The sequence below is a fragment of the Beta vulgaris genome, chromosome 8 (genome assembly GCF_026745355.1).
Source record: "Beta vulgaris subsp. vulgaris cultivar EL10 chromosome 8, EL10.2, whole genome shotgun sequence".
Lineage (NCBI taxonomy): Eukaryota > Viridiplantae > Streptophyta > Magnoliopsida > Caryophyllales > Amaranthaceae > Beta > Beta vulgaris.
The window spans coordinates 58363896-58381385 of NC_079209.1; the positions used below are offsets into that span (position 1 = coordinate 58363896).

At 34.2% G+C, this 17490-nt stretch overlaps 3 protein-coding genes across 5 annotated transcripts; 1 reads left to right on the forward strand and 2 right to left on the reverse strand.

Annotated features, from left to right (window-relative positions):
• Positions 1-4963: 4963 nt before the first annotated feature.
• On the forward strand, positions 4964-9172 carry LOC104902185 (ras-related protein RHN1). Of its 3 annotated transcripts, none has more exons than XM_048634644.2 (8): positions 4964-5155; positions 6390-6467; positions 6571-6738; positions 7097-7145; positions 7324-7397; positions 8368-8501; positions 8703-8816; positions 8960-9172. In XM_048634644.2, exons 2-8 carry the CDS (start codon positions 6405-6407, stop codon positions 8967-8969), a joined length of 612 nt encoding a protein of 203 aa, XP_048490601.1. In that variant the 5' UTR covers positions 4964-5155; positions 6390-6404; the 3' UTR covers positions 8970-9172. The 3 variants fall into 3 exon arrangements, with proteins under 3 accessions (XP_048490601.1, XP_048490600.1, XP_010688186.2); XM_048634643.2 differs by having other exon boundaries at positions 4964-5151; XM_010689884.3 differs by having other exon boundaries at positions 4964-5151; positions 8368-8461.
• Positions 9173-10209: 1037 nt separating this feature from the next.
• Positions 10210-11807, reverse strand: LOC104902187 (hypothetical protein). Its single transcript, XM_010689887.4, has one exon. It carries the CDS (start codon positions 11520-11522, stop codon positions 10632-10634), a length of 891 nt encoding a protein of 296 aa, XP_010688189.2. The 5' UTR covers positions 11523-11807; the 3' UTR covers positions 10210-10631.
• Positions 11808-11935: 128 nt separating this feature from the next.
• LOC104902188 (hypothetical protein) lies at positions 11936-17016 on the reverse strand. Its single transcript, XM_010689888.4, has 6 exons — positions 16724-17016; positions 16493-16625; positions 15260-15363; positions 14114-14258; positions 13898-14038; positions 11936-13677 (listed from the first exon to the last, which is right to left on the reverse strand). The coding sequence occupies exons 1-6, from the start codon at positions 16765-16767 to the stop codon at positions 12304-12306; spliced, it is 1941 nt and encodes a 646-aa protein (XP_010688190.2). The 5' UTR covers positions 16768-17016; the 3' UTR covers positions 11936-12303.
• Positions 17017-17490: the final 474 nt, after the last annotated feature.

Here is a 17490-nt window from a genome sequence, read left to right on the forward strand (position 1 = left end):
CAATACTATCTTTTCTTTTTCCACAAATTTTGTAGCACGATAGTAGAATAATTTTGCCAAAGAAAAGACGTAATTACATAATTAAGAAAGAAACAAAAGATGTAGCCTGAAAAAACAAGAAATGTAAAGATGGAAGCAACCAAAAGATGACACAGAATGACAAAGCGACGTGAGTGGTTGCATGAAAAGATTAGATGATGTTTTCATGTGGGAACATACAATATACATGTGGTTTAGTCTACTCACTGATTAGATTCTTCAAATTACGCGACTTATAACTAACCTGTAACATCTACCATTACCAACATGGAGCCTTTACCTACCAAGGATGTCTTGGCATAATGATTAAGATTGTGATTAAGATTGAGGTGCTGTGAACGATAGGTCACATGTTCGAATCCTCCTCCCCTTCTTTGTATTTTATAAAAAAAAAAATATGATCAAGTGGAATCTTGTTAGATTATTGTTAATCTATAGTTCTAAAATAGGCCGCGCGCGCGACACGCTGTTAGCCCGTCAGCTCATTTCAAATGGTCATATCTCACTCATTTTTCATCGAAATCGAGCTTTTGACTAGGCGTTGGAAAGCTATCAAGCCAAATTTTCATCTCCAACTTGAATCTTCCCAAAATATTAAGTGTGCTGTGAGATATGACCTTTTGAAATTGACCCTCATGCACAAACACTTATAAACAAATGGAGTTACTCTTATGAACAGATGAAGTTACTCTTATGACCAAATGAAGTTACTTGTATGAATATGTGGTTACTTTTAACAATAAAAGAGTATCATTCTTATAAAGAAATGTGGTTACTCTTATAAGCAAATGCGGTTAATTTTGTGAACCTTTGGAGTTACTCGTATGATGAGGTTACTCGTATGATTTATTGAATACTTGTATAAATAAATGAGGTTACTAGTATGAATTAATTGAGCTACTTATAAGATTAAATGAGATTACTCATAGATTAAACGACATTACTAGTATGAATTAATTGAGTTGTTCGTATAATAAAAATGGAATTACTCATATAATAAAAAGGGAGTACTTTTGTAAACAATTAGAATTACTTGATCAAACGCGTGCCAATTAAGCCAAAGCATGACTACATGCCACAAGATTAAAGGGGAAACCAAATAAACTACAAACCTGCCATGAATAAGTATGTCCCAAATCCCAAGAGATACTCGTAAGTCTAATAAATTAAACAGATCTTGCTAACGGACACCACGCCCCGGGGCGCTAGATAAGAAATATATTGTTGTACTCCCTCTGTTTCAAAATATAAGTCATTTACGCTTTACGAAAATTTGCTTTGACCACAAATATCTCTCAAATATGATAAGTAAAAATTATAAAAATTATACCGTTGGATTCGTCTTGAAAAATACTATAATAATATTATTTTTTAAAATTTTATATCAACATAAATTGAGAGTAATTAACGGTCAAAGTTCGACCTCGAATATCGTGCGTGCCTTATATTGTGAAACGGAGGGAGTATTTAATTACTCATATTTATACAAAATAATAGAATAATGTATAATTCCAATGCAAATCATTTAACGTTTTTCAAAAAGAAAGGGAAAAACATTTAATTCAAATGCAAAGTATTTAAATGCAATTATATATTATTATATTATTTTACATAAATATGAGTAATTAAATAGAATAATAAATTTCTTATCTAGTACCCCGGGCATCCGTTAGCTTTTGCCTAAACTAAAATACCCATTAGTCCATTTATGGAAAATATTTTACCTGCTTAATGGCTAATCCACCCATTAAATATAGATATTAATAAATAACGAAATTCAACTCAACAAAATTAGTTATTTTTTAAGGGTTATGCTATATGCAGAGGGCTGCATATAAGACATAAATACATTGCTTAAAAAGAAATTTAATTGTAAATTCATGACAAAAGTTTGCATTACCTTATATAATAAATGATCAATTAATGCTTATTTTTTTCATTTTTAGCTTTTTATATGCAGCCCTTAGGACTGCATTTAGTTTTTTCCATTTTTTAAATATCTATTTCTATATAGGCTATGTTCAATTCACCTTATTTTTGCTTATTTCAGATCTAATCAGATCAGATCAGATCAGATCAGAAAAAATAAGTTCAGATCAGATCAGATCAGATCTGTCAGTTTTAAAACTTATTTTTACTATTAAATATCTTTCATTACATATTAGTAAAAATTATAATAATTGAATATTAATAAAGTACTCATTGAGACGAATCAAATAAGATCCCACATGACTATATTTTTTCTTATATATTGAGAGAAATCTAAAAGATAAGATCTTGTAATCAGATCAGTTCAGAAAAAATAAGTTCAGATCAGATCAGATCAGATCAGAAAAAATAAGTTCAGATCAAATCAGATAAGTTCAGATAAGTTCAGATCAGAAAATTTCAGGTGAACTAAACATAGCCATAGTCTATCAAGTGAATAAATGTATTGAAATCTCCGACCATCTCCATCATCATCATCATTCGTGATGCATGGGGGCTTGCAACTTATCTTATGTGCTGCAAGCCAGGAACAAGTGACAATGAAATTGATGGCTAACTTTCAGTTTGAGTCGGTTGACCAACTAATTAAACTTTTTCAGTTATGCGGTTGGGGATAGAGAAAGGCTTGGTAACCAACGGTTTGAGTCCAAAAAAGACTCAAACACCCAAAATAAAACACAATGGTACCATTATAACCTGACATTGGTATCAAATTGTTATCAGGACTGGTACCAAGGTATCAATATTTTCGGAGAATGGTACTATTATAACCTAGCATTGGTACCAAGCAAATGTCAGCCACACGCACGTGAAATCTTCCAACGCATAAAATGACCAAATTACCCCCGTTTGAGTCTCCTAAAAGACTCAAACGGTTGGTTGCCAAGACAAGCTCGTTGGGGATAATGCAATATCATTGGGATTTGGGAATAGGATATCAACCAATTTCATAAGCCCAAGCCCGATCCCGTTAAGAGATAGAGCCCATTAATATCTATGCAATCGTTTTCCCAATGAAGCCATATTCAGTTGTGAATCTTATATCATCAATGGGTCGAATCAAAGTCACATAGGATGAGGATTGAGGATGAGTAGGTTTTACTTTTTTTTTTAGTAAAGATATATGAATCTCTCTTTAGATTCTGATCCTGATTGGTAAATAGAGTTTAGAGTTTAGCTGTTAGAGTTTAGAGTTTGCTGTTAGAGTTTTAACTTTTTGTTCAGCAAATTTGACAATTTTTTTTTATAAATGTGTTTGGAAAAATTAACTGATTACTTAAAGCTTATTGTCATTTGTTTGTGTAAAATGACATTTATAGACATTTTAATACATATGTGTAGTATTATTATTAGAGGCAAAAAAGTCATTAAACATATTTCTACCTAACCTTCTAAAGAAAAAGCTCCTAATAAGAGCTTTTTTATTTTGAGAGTTTTTATTCCAAAACACTCTTTAAAACTCTCTTTTACCAAACACCCCTTTTAGAGTTTTTGACTAGTCAAAACTCTAAAAGTGATCCAAACCTCTTTTTTCGCTCCAAAACTCGAATTGCCAAACACCCCTCCTGTGTTTTGAGCTTAACTTATCTAAATTAAACTGAAACTGTATCTAAAAGAACTGAACTTTTTTTTTTTATCAGGAAAGAAAACTATGAGGTGTCTCTATAATGAAACACCACCTAAAAGAACTGAACTTTGAAGTAATGCAAAACTTCATACTTCCTCCGTCTCGAATTAAATGCAACAAATCCACTTTTATGCATGCCGAGACATTATTTTGACTACAAATATCTATAATTACATATAAGTAAAAATTATAAAAATTACGTTTTACGAAAGTACGTCAAGAGATGAATCTAATAAGATCTCACTTGACTATGTTTTTCATTGTATATAAATCACAAATCTTAGTCAAAGTGAAAAATATGAATAGTAAAAAAGTGGAATTGTTGCATTTAATTCGAAATGGAGGAAGTACTAAACATTGGCCAAGGTCGAATAGGAAACTTCATTACATAAGTTTAAGTGAAGAAATAAATTATTTAAGATTTCATGCTATCTTGAAAATCAATTTTTGTACTTAGCAATATTTTTTAGCAAGCGCATAAAGTTTCTTTTCTTATATATTGTCAATCAAATAATTTCACTTTTCTTTATTACTTCTTAGGAAAATCTATTTTCAATGTTATATAATACCAGCAAAACTAGCGTTTGGTGAGATTCAAGTGGTGTTGTATGAGTTATGATCGCTCAAAAGTGTAGAAAGAGTTTATTTTCGAACCCTTTATAACAGGTGGCCGTTTTGAGATACTGATGCTTCTATTGAGATGCTTTGCTTATAGTAGTTGATATTATCTTCTTTCTTTTTTATTCAAAGGAATAGTGGGTATAATGTTGATTTTACATTTAGGTCCTGTTTGGCAATAGCGTTTTAGGTAGAGGATAGCGATTGGACAAGGTCAAAACGCTATTTAAGAAAAAGATGAGTGTTTGCGAGATAGTGGTTGTATTAGCGGGTAGCGATTGAAGTAGATTATGGGTAGCGGTTGTACAACGTTAATACAAGTCACGTTTGAGATTTATAAGTAGCGGTTAGCGAATAAACAATATATAATAAATGTCATTTATTGTATTTTAGAATCTCATCAGCTACTTTTGCCAAAAACTTCCAATTAAACAATTACTGTAAACGCTAATCTCTAACAACTACTAGTAGATAGCTAGCAGCTACCCCAACCGCTACTACAGCTACTGCAACAACTAACAGCTACTAAAACCGCTAGTTTTGCCAAACAAACTTGGTAGCTCCACTTATCGCCAAAGAAATTGTACATGAAAATTTGATATCTAAGATAATCATTCACCAAAGCCCAAATTGCCAATAACACCTGAAAAGGTAAAAACAAACAGCAAAAAAAACTCAATCTACAAGTGTTTAACTTACCAGTCAAACCTACCAGTCTAATTTCTTCCCTTTTCTCCCATATTATTTTTCTGACTGTTATCATTTTTATCTTGGATTATACTAATCTTCTTTCAGGCTCTCAAATTACCAACACTTTCTAGATTTGATCAAATTTTGATCTAACCAACATGGGTAACAAGAACATACAAGCCAAGCTGGTGGGTATGTTTTCTCTTCTTACTAATTAAATTGTTAAATCAATTGTAATGTAACATAGTTTTTAAGCTCTCTAATTTGTCACAATCTTTAAATTATAATCTTGCATCTCTAGTTTTTTTTTTCTGTTGTCATTTTGAACATAAAATATTTAAGTTCAAAGTACATATTAAACAAGTATAAAATGTAGTCTTCTTAAATGAGCAACATTTTTTGTGATTTGAGATGACTAAACTAGTTGTATATAATAAAACCTTAGTAATTAAGTTTTATCTTGCATTATTTTAGTATATTCCTAGCTAGATCTCATGATATTTGGTTGATTATTTATATGATTACCATCTATGTTGCTCGGACTCGTATCTGACACGGATATATGTTCAAGTGTCCGACTCGGGTATTTTTTGGAACTTTTTCAATATTCTTAACCCAAAATGAAATGTCTAAGGCTACGTTTAGTTCACCTGAATTTTTCTGATCTGAACTTATTTTTTCTGATCTGATTTACAAGATCTTATCTTTTAGATTTTTCTCAATATATAAGAAAAAATATAGTCATGTAGGGTCTTGTTTGATTCGTCTCAATGAGTACTTTATTAATATTTAATTATTATAATTTTTACTAATATGTAATGAAAGATATTTAATAGTAATTGATTTTTAAATATAAGCATGAACCGAACATAGCCTAAGTGTCCCACTCATGTTCGAGTATTGAGGATCCGACGCTGATACTTGAGGTGAAATGAAAGTCCGAGCAATATAGGTTACCATGTGACTTTTAAGTACAAATTTCTTTTACCAATGCTTATGCTAACTGGCAAGCTTTCTCCATTAGATAATCATTTCATTGCTCCTTTGGTGAATGAGCACATTCTTCCATTCTTGCGTCTTTAAAGGTAGCAATGTTGTAAAGTTGTAATACTCCCACCATCCGAAATTAAAAGTAGTATAACAAGTAAATCCAAGTAGTAGTACAATTGTACAAGTCAATCTAATTGCTTTCTAGTACCGCCACCGTTGATCGTCGTTTGGGTACACAGAAGTGAGAAGTGAACTCGTACATTGTCATATGTATCATTACATTATTTAAGTAATCTCGAAAAAGTTGTCACCTTTCTTAAAATAGTAATGGTTTATGATTAAATTTCTAATATGCGCTTACTTTAATAAGTGGAGAAGACACGATAGAATAAGAATATTGTTGTTGATCAAAGGCTAATTGGTTGATTATCTTCAGGTGCTTCTTGGGGATATGGGAACAGGAAAAACAAGCTTAGTTTTGAGATTTGTCAAAGGCCAATTCTTTGATTATCAGGTTACCCTCTTAAACAACTTCTCACACTTGATATCGAGTAGCAATCTTGTTCGTGCTAGTTGTTTACAAATGATTACTAATTTGGTGATTGCATAACCTTCAGGAATCAACAATTGGTGCAGCATTTTTCACTGAGGTGTTGTCCTTAGATAACACAATTGTTAAGCTTGATATATGGGACACTGCTGGACAAGAACGATACCACAGCTTAGCTCCTATGTACTACCGTGGTGCAGCTGCAGCTGTTGTCGTCTATGACATTACTAGCGCGGTAATTGTAGGATACAGTAGCAGGATCATCTAAAGAGTGATCAATGCAGAACAGCAAAACCCATTATTTTTCTCTTCCATTTAAGTCATTTTTCATTTTTGTGGTCACCGATTATTGGCATTAAGATGGCCCTGATGGACGAATAATGGATAATCGCTTAACACATTAACTCTTTCATGGTTAATGCTTCATTATATATTGCTAATCCTGTTTATTAAGTAACCTTTTACTCGGTTTTTCAATACATAGATTCATAGAGAAAGAAGCTCCATTGCCAGCCAGTTAAATTACATGAGCTGATGTGATAATGAATTTTAAGACCAAAACTGACTTGCATGAAACCTGGTTATTGGTGTAGGAATCATTTGAGAAAGCGAAAAGATGGACACAGGAATTGCAGAGGCAAGGTAACAACATATATGCCATTTAATTACACATTTTCAACTTACAAAGGCTGCACATTTTGAATAATGAATTATCACTACCACACTTAGATGAAGAAACTGCTTTGCTACAAATGCTGATTATTTATAAGCATTTTGATTAGTTCATTTTAACAATTTGTTTTCTTTTCCACACAACCAGCAAGCCCTCATATGTTCACTGCATTGGTTGGGAATAAGGCAGACCTTGATGAGAAGAGGGAAGTCGATAACGAGGTATATGTATTTTGACAATACTTGAAAATTTGTAGTGATATTATGCATATCCCAGGATGGAGGGATCACGTAAAACCAACTTCTATAGTAATTGGTAGTTGATGGATTAGTGTCTAGATACGGGCCAAAATACAGCCCAAAAAACATAAAACGCGTGAAACTAATGTATATCAACTGCTCTTCAATGAACATGTGAAACTAATGTACATCAACTATTCTCCAATGAACATCGATTTCGACGATTCTCCTTTGATAACGTATATCTTTATGTTGTTTATTGCAGATAATTCTTTATTTATTGTGTTTCTTTGTCTGTTCATTAAGTTGAGTAGTTGTTCATCAGATATTTCCTCTTATGTTCATCAGATATTTCCTCTTATGTTCATTGCTGATTTAGATGTTCATTGAGTCTCGTGTGTTGTTCTTTTGCTTAGTTTGTTCATTGAGGATGTTATTTTGTTCATTGTATTGAATGATGCACGCCATTTAGGTGGTAGACTCGTGTCTACCATCTAATTTGCGCTTCTATAGGAATGTACTTCATCAAGCTATGGGAAAGTTCTTATTTAGAAGATACTATTCCGAGAGCGAAAATTATATAAAAGTTGCTTTGGTGAAACAAATGGCAACTGTATGAAATAAGATCCTCTAATTAATCAGTTGCATTAATGTCTTAAACGTTTATATAAATCGTGGATGATTCTTTGGTGGATCATATCAATTATATAACCATGAAAATCTAAAAATATTGAAGTCTAGACCGCTGGATTTTCCGTGCCAACACAAGAATCATCATAAAATGACACTTCTCTTTCTCAAAGCCTTATTAAGACAAGTCAGAATGTTGTAACACTGACCTTTCTCTTAAGAAACCTGTACTTGCAACTGCAGTGAGATTGAGACAATACCCAATACATTTGTAATTAATGATATAGCAGAAGGATGTTAATGAGACTAATAACTCTTGCAGGTAGCTGAACAATATGCTAAAGAAAATGGGTTGCATTTCTTTGAAACATCTGCTAAAACTGCACAGAATGTCAATGAACTGTTTTATGAAACAGGTTACTTCTCTACACTCTTTAACCAGACAGAAAATTCAGGGTGCGTACTCTTCAACTTAATTCAAGGCTAATTAGATGTAAATATGAGGTAAATTATTAGGACTAATTAAGTCGAATTCTCTAATAAGTTTAATTCAAATAAGTTCAAGTGAAGAGAATGCACCTTGAGAGAGAAGGGCGGAAGAATGATTATACGAATGTTTTACTATCCGTATGTTAATAAAAATGTTCTGTCTTGCAGCAACGACATTGGCAAAAACTTGCCCACCACGTACAAGTGGAATGAAATTGCAGAACAGACGCGAAGGAAGAACAACATTTTGTTGCTTCAATTGATACAATGCTCATGTTCACTGTATGTAATTGATCCACTTTGAAAGTTATCTTTTTATCGTCGGAAGCTTTAAGACCTTTAATTCATGTTTCCATTGCTTTTTCTTGATGTTAAAATGGTAGTATGATAATTGAATTTCTGTAATTTTTTTAAAAAAATTTCAGGATATGCTGAATGACATTGCCTCCATGGGTAGATGCTAGAACATGCCAAAGTCAGAGGCTGGAACATAACCCAGATGTGATTACATAAGCTGATATTTGTGTAACTATATTGTGTAAATTCTGAATCTAGTTCTCTTACAAACTGCATTATGTTGTGCAGCTGTGCTCTTTCTTATGTTATTAATGAAAGCAAATTCTCTCCTACTGTTAAAATTTTTGAGTTGGATTATTGAATCTATGTCCAAATCGTTATCACGTTATCTAAAAGTTACTTCCTCCGTTTAGAAACACCCTTTCATGTTTTCACGTTTGCCAATACACTATTTCAAACATTAATCTCTAATTATCAATAAGTAAAAAATTATAAAAAGTTGATGTTAAAATAATATATATTGAAACGAATCTAACAAGATCTCATATGCCTACATTTTTCCTAAAATATAAATCACCAAAGATAATCAAAGTGCAAGATGTGAATAGTAAATACTATACAAATGGTGCAACTATTTAACGGAGGAAGTACAAAATAACACGCACAAGACTGCAAGTTCAATCGGCTTGAAAATGGCTGTAATTTTTTTATACTGTCGAGTAACGTAACCTAATTAACAAAAGGTTAGTAATTACATTTCCTTCAAACAATTATACTTCCTCCGTTTCATAATACTCGCTACACTTTTCATTGTGGGAAGTTTCACATTACTTGCTACACTTCCTTTTTGGATAATAAACTCTCCCTATCTCTCTCATTTCACATGGATCCCTTATCTTTTTACTCTCTACCTCTCTGATCTCCAAAAATTGTCTAGGAATCCTGAATTGAAAAGTATAGCAAGTAATATGAAACGGAGGAAGTACTACCTTAATTTATTTACTAATATTGGTAGAATTATGTGGCTAGAAGGATCTGAAGCTTCTTTGTTGGGCACATAGACAAAATGCTTTGAATTTGTAGGAAACATTTGCTTTGTTTATGAGCTTCTATGCCCTCGAAATCACCATTTAATTAGCCACCCCATTAAAAATCAGATCTTTTTTTTTCATGTTTTTCATTTCCTTCATTCTTCCTCATCTTTTTTTATGTAAATTTCCAGAACCTCTTGCACCTCACAAGTCACATGCAATCTTCACAATCCCAAAACGAAATAACACCCAAAAAACAAAAAAAAAGACAAGAGGCTTTGTTTCCTAGAATCTTAAACAGACAAAAACATCTGTTTCACAAAAAAACACCAAGACAAGCAAAAGAATTAAAAAAAGAACATTTTTCTATTAAGAGTTTACATAATATTAATTGAAGAAAACTTTATCCAAAACAACAAAAGACCTCAAGACAGATAAAAGAGCTAAAGTTAGGTGAAGCGTGGCATGGGTTCACGTGCCATTCTCAAAAGCACAAGTTCCTCCACAACTATGCTAAGTTGCTAACTAATCTTTTACTACAAAACTACTACTATCTACCTAGTACTAGGAGAGAGAAAAATGGGGGAAATATTTTTACCCCGAAATTAGTGGGACAATTTGGATGATGTACCTACTATGTTACATAGAACATTTCATAGAATTTGGCCCTTGCATCATTTTACCTTAAATGTACTTCATTTTTTACCAAATTCATGTAAAATTCCCAGAGAATAATCAAGATTGGCACGTAAAAATTGTTACTAATGTTTTACCAAGAAGGTGATGTGCGAGGTGAATCTGAAGATGTAGAAGAACGCCCAATATGACTATTTGATTCACTAGCAGAAGGGCCTAAAGACCTTGCATCCCTTAAAGAAACAGAAGCAGCCTTAGTAGGGAGTTCTTTTATAGGACTTAATGGCAATGAAGATGGGCTTGAAGTCTCCCTATTTTCATTTCCTATCTCTTCCTCTTCCTCTTCCTCTTCCTCTTCCTCTTCCTCTTCCTCGCTCCCTGATGACCCGCTTCGATTCAATTGAGACGGCGAGCTGTCTGGAGTCTCGAACGGGGTTGCGATGTGGCTAGGACGGGCAACATCGTTGTCGTAGATAGGGTTTGAAATGTACATGAAATCCTTCCCCTTCCCATTACAGCATGCTTCATCATCAATAGGACAACCACCTTCAAGTTTGATTCCGGGGTTTTTGTTAGGTGGTGGTTGTTGAGGTTGTTGTATAACTGGCATTACAGAAGGAGAGGGAGATGAAGATGAAGTAAGGCCAATTTGATGTGGGGATTGAACTCTAAGAAACTGGTGAAGTTTCCCATGTTTTGGCCTCTCAATGTCATCAAAATCAGCTCGTTGTTCTCTCTTACTAGGGAGTTTAGGAAAGAGGAAGCTTCTAGGAGCATCTAAAACTCCTTGAGCATAAAAGCTACTAAGAGGAGAAGGGACCAAAAGCTCTTGAGGTTGTTGAGGTTGAGAAATCGGAGGATTTTCGGGTATCGAACCGGGTTTTTCGGCCTTGAGCTTTCGTCGCCGGAGTAGAAGAGAACAATAAAGTTCAGCTAGAAGTACCAAAACTAAGCCTAAAACAATGGCAAGGATAATTACAATTGCCATTGTTGCTCCCATTATCACCTTAGATGACCCTTTCATATCTCTCTTTTTCTCTCTCTAGAGTACCGTTGTGGAATGACCAAATGAGAAATAGTAACAAAGATTAAAAGAAACACTATAAATGGTGGGTTTTTCATGGGATACCTTTTTTTTTGGCGGGAAAGAGTACTTAGCATATGGCAGGTAAAAGGACTGGAAACTTTGGAAGGCGAGTCATATAGAAGGACTCGTTAGCCAAAATGGCTTATGGTCTATGGAGGACAGCGAAGGGTATAATGGTCATTCTCATCTGCAAGATACTTCGATACCCCTTTTTGTTCTGAAACTAAACAGTAAGCATACTTTGGTTTGACCGCTACTGGACTTACTAATACTTACTATACTACCATTATCACTACGTTATAATTACAAACATCTAGATGTGAATATAAATGTGATACTCTAATTCCATATGAAATAAAAATTGAACTACTACTATTGTATTAAATCATGAAGCTTAAACCGTGTTAAAGAGTTCTTTTTTTTTCTTTTTTGAATATGGTAACATGCAATTGGTAACATCAATTTTACAGTATAGTAGTTACATGGTCAACAATTTGTTACTCTTGAATATGGTACAATGATACCGCCATTTCCCAGGAAACCAAAACGCTCCCTGCTGGGTTCGAGTCTGCATATAATTCGAAGAACATTTCTCGACCTTGGTAATTCGACATAGAACTTCTAAGATCTCTTGCAGCAGGAATGCTTAGTGAATGCAATAGGCAGATAGTGTAGTAATCAAGGAATGATTTGAGATTGTTACCAAAATTTGGAGCTTTTAGTCTTTACTTGATCTGAGGGCAGCAAACCTTGCAGCTAAATCATCATAGTCAGGAAGCTTTGGGTGCACATGCTTTGCAGGAGCCTCCTGCTGGAAGGAAGCAGCACGAGCAAATACCTTCTGTGGCTCAGATTGGGTCACTGGTCGAGAAGGAAAGGACATCGACCTAGATGTCTCTTTCCTCGGTGTTGAATCCTCCTCATCCATGCTAGTGCCAACTGCAGCTTTATGAAGAGGAGATTTAATTGCATCATTCTTTCTGTTTTTAGTCTCTTTCCTCGGCTTTCCAGGATCACTGGAAGAAGGCTTCTTGCTGTAGTGAAGCAACAACTTGTCAATCATCTTCTCTTCATCATCCTTCTGTTCATGGTCATCATCAAACAGAATTTGGAGACCTTTTTTTGATTCGTGTCTCCTCCTGCTAGTTGAAACACGCCGGACAACCCTTTCTTCATTTCCCACCTCACCATTCACTTTAGCATCTTGGGACGATGCAGATCGTGAGTGTCTCCTCCTATGTGATCTTCGTCTAGGAGTGGATTCAACACCACTTTCATCCTTGTAGTAAATTTCTGTGACACGTTCTACCCCATCCACATTTTCATGGGCATCAGGTAAATCAGGTTTTGTTGGGGGGTTTCCTAACCTGTTGCTGTTGCCTGCTGGAATAAAGGTCAAAGTGTCATTCTCTTCTACATCAACTTTATGCTTGCTTTTTCTTGGTTTCAGATATGGAGGCGGAACACCACCCCTGAAATTGGATTTCAATCCATCTGTCACATCCTCTTGCTTCTTGCTCATGGATCTTACATGAATGTTTTCAGCAGGATAATTATGGACCGAAGATGGGGATCTTAATCCATTATTGGCTGGTCGTGGATCAGGTTTTTGTTGTGATAATATCTTTAAAAGATCTATCTCTAACTCATCATCCTGCCTATGTCTACCCAGCTTATCAAGAGATTCCGATCTTTTCCCGTGAGATGTATTGCCGACTTGAATAACTTCTTCAGCATTATTCTCTTCAGAAACATATCTATCAGTCTTCTGTATTCTCCGTTGAAAATTATTGTTGTAGTCCTCTTTCTTCTGATGACTCTCTTCCTTAACAGAAGGTGGCTTGTACCTGTTTTTGGTGAGTTCTGGTGCAACATCATACCTCAGTTCATCTTTTCTGTCAAAATTACCGTCTCTGCTGGTTTCAGTTTGATGTCTGCTATCAACTTGTCTTTCTCTACTTTGGTAAGTAGCTTCACTCCTTTTCTTTGGCAAAACTTCAGCTTTGACTGTCCTCTGAACAGTATCTTTAGCGAGAGGTGTTGAAATATTACTCTGAGCAGCATAGAGAGTCTCAGGACTTCGCTGGTGCTTCTGCATAGAAAAATCATACATAAAAAATTTTGAGGAGCAAAAAGATTGCAGGATTTTTAACAGAAAAAAAAAATTTACAGCAGAAGTTCTCTTAAAGTCATAAATTTTAATTTATATTTCAAAAAAAAAAAAGGGAATTCATGGTACATAATATCTCAGAACATTAAGGACATCGGAAACAAATATCTGGGTTTGAATGAACATTGAAAGAGAAAATTACCTGCTCGGAGACGGAAGCTTTAGCCATTCTCTCTTCAAATCCCCTACTGTCCCACCTCAATGAAAATTCAGATGCTATCTCTTCTAATAGTTGGATGTTTTTTTCCATAGATGGTGGTCTAGGAGTTATATTCTCGACCAGCTGCAGTAATAAAACATATTATTTGCAAAACTTGAGCAAGATGAGCATGTATTAATTCGGTCTGATCATGAATACCTTTTGATTTACATAGTACTCCAGGGAGCTTCCATATCTTTCCTGGAACAAGTCTCTGAGTTCACGAAGCTCGGGTAATTCTGATAATCTGGCAGCAGCAAAAATTAAGGATCCTACAGCCTCCCTACAGTCCTCTGGGCATTGCCTGTCATCCGCAGGGAAGTTAAAACAATAAGTTTAATCTATCAACAATGACAAGTTCCTAAAATGGATGGAACAGGTGGTTACTATAAGGTCCACTGAAACATGGAAATTATTAACAGTATTCATCAAATAATATAATAACCTTCAGTAGCAAAGCAGCGAATCATTTTGAAGGGAAAGAGAACTTTGAATCATGATTTGCATATAGACCAACACACAGGATGTTCCTTTTAAATTTCCACTCTCCTAGACAGCTTGAAGGTACATCCGTACATGAATTTGTAAATGTCTAACAATATTTTAAAGCCTACTGAAGTTACACCGCAGTGACTTTTGACTACACAGGGTAGCAACATTCCAGTGTCCAAGGTTGGAGGGAAGATCCCCAGATTTACCAATATTACCACATACTGTTCATGCTGGAAAATGCTTGACATCTATGCATTAACTTGTGATGAGGAAATCATCACATGGTGAACCAATATGAGCAGCATTCAATAGATTAACAGCACAGCACACTGTACAGGAAGAAATACCGCAAGTAGCAGAAAGAAAGGATACCAAAATGATCCAAAGAAAAATAGTAACGCCACAAAAAGAACAGCTCAGACACTCTAATTACAAAAAAGGGTGTCAAGGCAACATGGTTTTGCAACAGTTGCTATCTTATCAAGTTCTCAGTTATACACCCTCATTTGTTAATCCAGGATCAGAAATTACTTCTATCCCAAGAGCATAATAAATGATAGCATTAGCTAACTAATGAACTCTAGATTGTGTCATTTTGATTTGAGGAAGAGATGAAATTTGACCAAACTAGGAATACATCACTAAAGCAGCCTAGCGTCAGAATAGCCTGAAGTTAGTTTGTCCAACCAACCAAGCTACATCAAGACACACAGCATATCATGCAAAGAGCAAAGTGGAACAGCAGTTTCTAAGTTCTATCACAACAGATTAGTGATAAAGCATAACAAAAGCAAAAAATCAAACAACTTGTACCTGAGTTTTTGCAAAACTGGAAGATGCTTCAAAATGAGTTCACAAACATGATCAATAAAATCATAGCACGAAGAAAGAATCAGCTCCGATATCAATCCATCAGCCTGCGATCATAAAAAAGGCAAGATAATGACATGCAGACAAATTGTAGCACAACATCTCAAATAAGAGAACGCCTCCAATTTCTTGGAGAGCCAAAGAAATTGAAGCACTCCAACGTAAATAAGTTATTCTATGTCTTACTTCTAAATTTCAGGACGATTTAATACAACCAAGGAGAAACTGCAAACAATATCTTAAAGAGGCATCACATTTTTTTCCGCTTGCCACTATATCCCCTCTAAAGGTGTGTTCTCTTCATCTCAAGTGAACTATTAACTTGATTAGACTTGATAAGCCTTGATTTCACCTCACACTTACACCTGACTGGATCAGATTGCACCTCATGAGCCTTTACTAGACCTAATCTGCCGTGTAACTTATTCTTTTAAGGTGAAGAGAACAATGTAACATTAATGTATTAATTATAAACTGTTTTCGAGATAATCATATATGGAGCAAAAACATCACAAGGCAACATATCAACAACGCTAACAACTTATACCTTTTAAAACTTAAAGATGAGCCGAGTGCCATATCAAGTATCATAAATCAGACGGCCAGAGTCATCCATTTTCAAGAGTCATTGCTATTTTAAGATATAATTCTACTACTCAATCAGTCAAGTACTGTATGCTATTATCGGAATGCCAAAGAACTTATTATAGGAACAAACAGTCAGAACAAGATAGATTCACCTCAAATTATTGTTAAATCCATTATTTAACCAAAATGTATTCATGTGGTGCACAATTTCTTTTGGCAAAACAAATAGAAACGCTATTTTTATGAATTTCTCTAATTTTAACTTCAATTCATTTAAACCTACAAAATTGACAGAATTTACAAACAAATAAAACAATCAAAAAGTGTCGCTAGCAATACTACTCATCCATCAACATTAGTCGACAAAATTCATAAAATTAAAATTAAAAAACTCTCTAAAAATCTAAAGCACCGACAAATTCTCAGCATCCAAACATAACAGCAGATAATCACACTAACAGTATAACACTATCTTCTCCACTCAGATTTCAAAACAGAAAATCAAATAAACATTTCGAAATAATATAATAATATTAAATCTAACTCAAATTCAAATTTTCGAGCTGAAAAAATAAAATATAAACTTACTCTTCCAAGAGCATTCTTCTCGAGTCCATTAGCTAATAGATCAGCAATGTCTTTTCTCAGAAACTTCTGCGTTGCATTTCGCTTCCTTCGCACAACCTCGATTCGAGTTCTCGTCTGCTTAATCAACGATTTACTGCAATTTCACAAAAAAAATTAAAAATCTATAAAATTGTATGAATCGAAAATCCAGAAAAATGAATTTAAATCGAAGAGAGAGATTGAGCAACAAACCATTTAGAGTAGAATCCACTTTTTCCAAGCAAGCCGTCTAACATCTTCAATTTCCGATCGCTTCTTTGGAAATGGAATTGGTGTTTATCGATGAAGTTGAAGAGAGAGAAATAGAGAAAAGTTCGTGAATAATAAGCAATTGAAGGTCGAAAAATGGAAGAAATTTGATGATATTTCACTCGCTTTCTTCACTCTATTTTCTCTCTCTTTCTCTCTCTTTCTCTCTCTAGATTGCGTGGAAGACAGTAGAATTTAGACTAATGACGCTTTTGGAAGAAGTTGCGTTTACTAATGAGGTTTTATTCTTTTGGTCAATTCCGAATTTGCCCTTTATGTTATTCACCTGTCCTCTGTTTTTTTGTTTTTTTTCTTAAATCGGTTTTTCCGGTATTAGGAAATTCTCTGAATATATTTGAGTCAATCTATTAAAAGAAATTATTAAGTGATTTCTCAACTTCCCATCATCCCACGTGAATATGTGATTAGCACCGTAAAGTAGCTTATAATGATACGTTTACTCCTAAATTTTAGCTATATGGCAAGAGATATTAATTATTGGTATTAATTAATCTCGATTTGTTGTGAGAAGGATAAAATAATTAAAAGTTGGGACTGATTAAGGAAGATGTTCAATAGTTGGGACTGTTTTATCAATTTTTCCTAAAGTTCATATTGAAAAATGATATATGCAGTCTTAGGGGCTACCTATAAGAAGCTAAAAATGGACAATTTAAAGAATAAGTAAGCATTAATTATTTCGATTGACG

Bases quoted from the DNA above. Each gene is read 5' to 3' on its own strand.
- LOC104902188 (XM_010689888.4), bottom strand. From the start codon at position 16,767: ATGTTAGACGGCTTGCTTGGAAAAAGTGGATTCTACTCTAAATG. The intron at 16,626-16,723 runs GTTTGTTGCTCA...GTGAAATTGCAG, and splicing joins AGTGGATTCTACTCTAAATG to TAAATCGTTGATTAAGCAGA. The intron at 15,364-16,492 runs GTAAGTTTATAT...TTATGATCGCAG, and splicing joins AGAAGAATGCTCTTGGAAGA to GCTGATGGATTGATATCGGA.
- LOC104902187 (XM_010689887.4), bottom strand. From the start codon at position 11,522: ATGAAAGGGTCATCTAAGGTGATAATGGGAGCAACAATGGCAATTGTA.
- LOC104902185 (XM_048634643.2), top strand. From the start codon at position 5,122: ATGGGTAACAAGAACATACAAGCCAAGCTG. The intron at 6,739-7,096 runs GTAATTGTAGGA...TTATTGGTGTAG, and splicing joins TCTATGACATTACTAGCGCG to GAATCATTTGAGAAAGCGAA. The intron at 8,502-8,702 runs GTGCGTACTCTT...TCTGTCTTGCAG, and splicing joins AACCAGACAGAAAATTCAGG to CAACGACATTGGCAAAAACT.